The 7,061-nt window shown below is 41.0% G+C and overlaps 1 protein-coding gene across 1 annotated transcript in view; it reads right to left on the reverse strand.

The window, feature by feature from the left end:
• Positions 1–4,427, reverse strand: part of PIK3AP1 (phosphoinositide-3-kinase adaptor protein 1) — a 176,000-nt gene extending 171,573 nt beyond the window's left edge. The window contains exon 1 of the mRNA XM_069753376.1: positions 4,091–4,427. Coding sequence (XP_069609477.1) covers positions 4,091–4,103 — 13 coding nt within the window. The 5' untranslated portion in view covers positions 4,104–4,427. The remainder of the gene's footprint in view (positions 1–4,090) is intronic.
• Positions 4,428–7,061: the final 2,634 nt, after the last annotated feature.

Here is a 7,061-nt window from a genome sequence, read left to right on the forward strand (position 1 = left end):
GATGGCTTTTGTTTAGCTTTTCTGTATGTAAATCCCATTTCCTTTAGGCGGTTTCTTACAGTTCGGTCACAGACGTTGACTCCAGTTTCCACCCATTTGTTCCTCATTTGTTTTGTTGTGCATTTCCTGTTTTGGAGACATATTGCTTTAAGTTTCCGGTCTTGATGCTTTGATGTCTTCCTTGGTCTACCAGTATGTTTGCCTTTAACAACCTTCCCATGTTGTTTGTATTTAGTCCAGATTTTAGACACAGCTGACTGTGAACAACCAACATTTTTTGCAACATTGCGTGATGATTTACCCTCTTTTAAGAGTTTGATAATCCTCTCCTTTGTTTCAATTGATATCTCTGGTGTTGGAGCCATGATTCATGTCAGTCCACTTGGTGCAACAGCTCTCCAAGGTGTGATCACGCCTTTTTAGATGCAGACTAACGAGCAGATCTAATTTGATGCAGGTGTTAGTTTTGGGAATGAAAATTTACAGGGTGTTTCCATATTTTTTTCCTCAGAATTGAGTGATTCCATAATTTTTCCCCTATTCTTGGATAAAAAAGTAACTGATTACCACATTTTTTTGTTCTTGATTTCTTTAAGGCTATGTGCACATGTTCAGGATTTCTTGCAGAAATTTCCTTAGCAAAACAGGACATTTTCTGCAAGAAATCCACATGCGTTTTTTGTGCGTTTTTCTCGTGTTTTTACCTCGTTTTTGGTGCGTTTTTTTGCGGATTTTTCCGGAGGTTCCCAATGCAATAATATAGTGGGAAATCCACAAAAAATCCGCAAAATTAATGAACATGCTGCATTTTTTACCGCGATGCGTTTTTTTCACGAAAAAAAATGCATCATATGCACAAAAATTGCAGAATGCATTCTAAATAATGGGATGCATAATATATGCGCTTTTATAGCAAAAAACGTGAAAAAAACGCGAAAAATCTGCAACGTGTGCACATAGCCTTAGTGTTTCTTAAAGCCAGAAAGTTGCCATTTGAAATGACTTTAGTTTTGTGCTGTTTCTGTGATCTGCTTTTTTTCTGCAAAATTAAACAACTGAATGAACATCCTCCAAGGCCGGTGATTCCATAATTTTTGCCAGGGGTTGTATAGCTGGCACTTTGCCGTATCAGCCACCATGGTTGTTAGTACTGATTATGGCTATTAACCTCCTATAAGCTGCTGTGAATAGTGACATCTGAATGATTAACAGAAGGAGGGGGCTTCCTCTCTAACCCTATTGCCAGCCTGCAATCCCGATAGTGTGGTCCCTATGGTTGCCATGGCAACCCGAGGCCTTTGGGTTCACCAGCTACGGTGGCCTGTTAGGATGTTAGCAACATTGTGGTGGGATTTTGTTTTTTTAATCTTTCATTCCAATGATTCTACTTTGTTGACCCTCCAGGTGCTTCTTCACAAGAATTAACACAAACTTCCTGACAGAATTTTTGAATTCTTTCAGGGGCTGTTTTTAGAATGGTCTCATTTCCCCCCACCGACAATTTGTAGGCTTCTCAATTTCGCTTTATCACTTTTAGGTCCCTGAGAAAAAAAAGTTTTGTGAATTTCCTTGAAAATTAAAAACAAAAATGAAAAATTGCTGCTAAACTTTTAACCCTTCCAACATCTGAACAAAGTCTGTGGTAGCTTTCTAGAATTAGTATGACATAGGCTGGAGTCACACTCAACGTTTAAAAAAAATCGGTCCGATTTTGACGGGCGAGAATCGCACAAATGTTCTCCGTATCGTGATCCGTATGTAATCCGTTTGCAATGCGATGATGTGATTTCCTTGCATCTAAGTATCTGAATGACATCTGTATGACATGTGTATGGCTTTACATTTCTCACTGCTTTTCCTCAATCAATTTAATGGCTCAATGGGCTGAAATGAGGAAAATGTGTGCGTATTTCTCGCAAGTCACACGGATGGTCCGTATGGTGTGCGATTTTTTTTTCTCCCACCCATAGACTTGCATTGGCAAGACTCAGCCAATATACGTGTAAAATCGCAGCATGCTGAGATTTCACTCGCACGCTGAATACGCCCGAGAAAAAAAAACGGTGATCTGAGTTTCCTCATAGATTAATACTGGTCCGGGTGCTATGCGATTTTTTTATCGCATAGCACTCGTCTGTATTATAGGCTAGCGTGACTCCGGCCATTAAGTGACAATCTGAACATCAGATCCAATTTGGGCATGCAGCGATCCTTTTCTCGGACAGTCTCTGTCTGGGGAAAAAAAATCAGACTGGCCCCGTAGGCTAACATTGGTCTGAGTGTAATCCAATATCTTATTGTATCACACGCGGACCGAAAATACAGACGTTTGCACCTGCCCTAAGAATGACACCAGTGAATACAGCAACAATGTATTGAACAAGATAGAAACATATCACATCTTTTTTTAACAAGAGTTTACGCTATTTCGATTGGCCATAAAAAAGCAAACAATTAACATACTGTGCTAAAAACTGTGCCCCCATTTTGCCTTGGTAGTCCGTTAAAATATTAGGAAATTGCAATATGATAAGTTCTTGACATTTAATGACATTTATCATGCATAACAGGGATACGTAATAAGTGTCTGATCGCTGGGAATCTGATCGCTGGGAATCTGATCGCTGGGAATCCGATCGCTGGGAATCTGATCGCTGGGAATCCGATCGCTGGGAATCCGATTGCTGGGAATCTGATCGCTGGGAATCTGATCGCTGGGAATCTGATCGCTGGGAATCCGATCGCTGGGAATCCTACCACTGGGATTCTCATTGATCCTGAAAATAAGGGTCACATGTCTTGTGTTTGAGTGGAGCAGTGGTCACACATGAGCGCTGCCGCTCATTTCAGTGTCTACTGATTGTGATAACCAAGTGATGTATCGCCATCAGTACCATAGACACTGAAATGAGTGACAGTGCTCATGTGTGACCATTGCTCCATTCAAACGCAAGACATGTGACCCTTATTTTCGGGAACAGTAAGGATTCCCAGCGATCGTATTCCCAGCGATCGGACGCTTATTACGTATCCCCAAAATGTATGATAAATGTCCTTAAATGTCAAGAAGTTATCATATTGCAATAAAGGAAGTATGAGTGCACATATGTCACCACATCTATGCACACACAGACAGTAGAGGGCCCCTGGCAAGGACAATATATGGGCCCTTTGCAGTTCAATAGCTTATCATTATACACAATTCCACTTGCGTTGGAGGTTGAAATGGGCCCCCTTACCTCTTGGGCCCCTGTGTGGCTGCACAGGTTGCACCAGTGATATGTATGACCCTGCTTCTATGTTTAAATCGTGGACACATGGCTCATGTTCTACGGATCGGTGGGGAGTAGTGATGACAGAACGTGCTGGGATAAGGTGTTATCTGATCATGCTCAGGTGCTAATAAAGTGACTTCAGCGTGCTCGAATAATATGTTCGAGTCCCCACAGCAGCATGTCTGGTGTCTGTTAGACAGTCACAACAAATGAGGGGATTGCCTATCAAACAGGGAATCACTGCATATGTTGTAACTGTCGAACAGCCACGACACATGCAACCACGGGGACTCAAACATATCATTAGAGCATGCCGGTTAGCACTTGAGCATGCTCAGATAACACCTTATCCCAGCACTTTTGCTCATCGCTAGTGGGGAGCAATCAGACCTTGAACTGTGCAAAGGTTAAAAATTATTATAAGTTGCCCCCTATAAAGTTGTTCAGCCTTTATACAGCAACTAATCGATAGGGACAGCGGTGACTGGTACCATTAACGTGAATGGGACTGGTTTATAGTTGGACCCCCATGATGGACATTAGTCACAGAGATCCCCCTTTACTATACTGTAACGCCAATTAATTGTAAAACATTTTTAAGTACAATAAAGTGTGAAACTTTATGAGTAAATGAACTTATTTTAGATTCTCAGCACCCTATTAGTAAACTCCCACTTACAGCAACAAACAATCATTTTAGAGCAACTTCAGAGTCACATTGAGCTGAATCAAGAAAGAGGAACTTTATAAGGAGGAAATATATGTTTGGGGTTTTTTTAGAGTCAGATCTACGGTAAATGAAAAATGCTACATACCTCTGGATGCCATTCTGGAAATTGTAAAAAGATATATGTAATCCTTCAGTTTAAATGTAGCGGTCTTCAAGGGGACATAATAATTATCCTCGTCATAGCCCCAGCTTTTAACACTGTCATTCTGTATTTTCTTAACAGCCCATGAAATTCACCTCCTTGTATGATCCAAGCGCCAATGTGCAGAACCAAGGGCTGCAGAAGAGTCAGAAGTTGGTGCAGAAATGAACAAATGCCGACACCTGTTCCTCGGTGTGAGCAGATGCTGTAATACAGAATATACAGAATATACTACACTTCCTGATTTCACTCCTCCAATACTTCCTGTGTTCAGACTGACAGTAGTGACAAGCAAACTCTAAGCACAGCCCCTCCAGAGCTGGAGTTTCAGCTACTGTTGTTGGCCAAGTTTCATCGCTTTACAGGTATCACTATACCTTCAAGCTTAGATAAAAGGTATTTTAAAGGTCATTTCCAGATGTAATCATTAGCTTTGCTTCTGCAAAGAATATGGTGTCACAATGAAGCACCATATGGCAGCACATTATGTATTGCTGTGTAGGCTCTGTGCACAAAAAAAGCCTCTTCTATGATGCCCCTTTAACATTTTCCCTTCCTGAGTCTGTTTTTCATTTACCTGGAGCTCCTACTACAGTGAAAAACTGAGCAATAAAAAAATGCAGTGTCCCCCATCTTTTACAGTGGGGGGAAATAAGTATTTGATCCCTTGCTGATTTTGTAAGTTTGCCCACTGGCAAAGACATGAACAGTCTATAATTTTAAGGGTAGGTTAATTTTAACACTGAGAGAGAGAATATTAAAAATAAAATCCAGAAAATCACATTGTATAAATTATATAAATTTATTTGCAATTTGCAGTGAGAAATAAGTTGTTTTTTTTGTATTATTTGAGGTCTGAAAGCACTGTTTTTTTTAAATTTTGACCATTTTTCTTTGTCAGAAAAAAATACAAAATGTGTTGCTTGGAACTTCGGAGACATGTTGTCAGAAGTTTATAGAATAGAAGAACAATTTACATTTTACTCAAAAATATACCTATAGAGAGAAAAATCAGACATATATATATCATATATATCAAATTTACACGCCTGCGCAAGGCAATCTTGCCTTGCGCAGGCGTATACTACGGAGGACAGAGAATGAACTTCAATCCAATATTTCGGCCAGCATGCAGCCAGCGGGTAAGGAAAGGGTGAATCAAACACCCAAAAACTCCGCCCATATGACCCAAAACCGGTCCCGCCAAATTCAGGTGACAGGTTCCCTTTAATATAAATATTGGATAGGACACCATCATACTGACACCTCCCTTTGAGAAAACTACAGGCGAAACGTGCGTCGGGGATGTGCTGGCAGGCCAATATTGATCCCCCCCCCCACTATGGGTAAGCATTTTCATATATAACCTATCTTTCCTGTCTTACCTTATATTTATGGCTATTTTGCACATCATTATATATGATACACTGAGCTTGATCCTATAGGTGTATTGCACATTTTGTGCTGTTTGACATGCTGCATCTTGTTTCTCTCCATCATTATTGCTCCTTATTCAACACATAAACGGAGGGTAATTATTTTATACTAGATGGCAGCCCGATTCTAAAGAATCGGGAGTCTAGAATCCATATATACTTTATTTAGCTTTAAGCGTGGTGGTGGCAAACAACAGGTTAATAAGAGGCAGTGTCAGGTAGTAGGAAAATAGCCAGTTAATAATAGGCAATAGTTCTTTGCAGGAATGCAGATATTAATAAATAGGCAGTTTATATTGCAGAGAAATTGCTGGGCAATAATGGACAATGTCCTTATGTGGCAAATAATAGAGCAATATACCCAATGTGGCAAAGAAGAGGTTAATAAACGGCAGTCTCTCAGTATAACAGTCAGTGAATAATAGGCAGTATATGGAGAAAACACCAAACAAAAGTTCAAAATTGGTGTGAAAATGTCACTGAACCACTTCACAACTAAATATATATAGTTTTGGTAAATGGTATTATCATTTTTTTGACGAAATTCGGCAGGAGCTTGAAGAGCAACGTCACTGGGCCCGCCTCCACGCAGTAGAAACTTGCTGTGAGGTAAAAATTCAAAAATCACACCAAAATGGCGGGCGGAGTGTGTCACAGTACGGCACGTTTCTGATTGGTCGCTCGCAGCAGGCGGCAACCAATCAGACACTGGACACTGTTGACGTCACTTATCTCCGGACATTAGCTCCGGACATTAGCTCCGGACATTAGCTCCGGACATTATCTCCGCACATTAGCTCCGGACATTAGCTCCGGACAAAGCCACGGAAGTTGGCACAAATTGCAGGAAGTAGTATTCTAGGCAATTAATCTCCGGACATTAGCTCCGGACATTAGCTCCGGACATTAGCTCCGGACAAAGCCACGGAAGTTGGCACAAATTGCAGGAAGTAGTATTCTAGGCAATTAATCTCCGGACATTAGCTCCGGACATTAGCTCCGGACATTAGCTCCGGACATTAGCTCCGGACAAAGCCACGGAAGTTGGCACAAATTGCAGGAAGTAGTATTCTAGGCAATTATATATTAGATGAATTGCTTCAATAAATGTTTTTTAAAATTTATTGGTGGTTTGCGGCTTCTCCATTTGTCTTTATTTTTGTTCATTATGTTTGGAGTATTCCACCACTTGATCTTGGGGTATTGATTTATTATGTGGGAGGACGATAAATCCTAGTCCTTTACCTTTATAAGGGCTTGTTTTCACTTGCGAGGAACACGTCCGTGTCTCGCATGTGGAAATGAAGCTCTGGTGCCGGCACTCCGGAGCGGAGCGTGCTGGTGCATGTGTTGCTATGTGGCTGCACGCTCCGCTCCACAGTGCCGGCGCCAGAGATTCGTTTCCACATGCGAGACACGGACGTATATCTCGCAAGTGAAAACAAGCCCTAATGCTTCTGTGCTATATGAATTTTTTC

Source organism: Ranitomeya imitator, chromosome 2, assembly GCF_032444005.1.
Source record: "Ranitomeya imitator isolate aRanImi1 chromosome 2, aRanImi1.pri, whole genome shotgun sequence".
NCBI classification, from domain to species: Eukaryota; Metazoa; Chordata; class Amphibia; order Anura; family Dendrobatidae; genus Ranitomeya; species Ranitomeya imitator.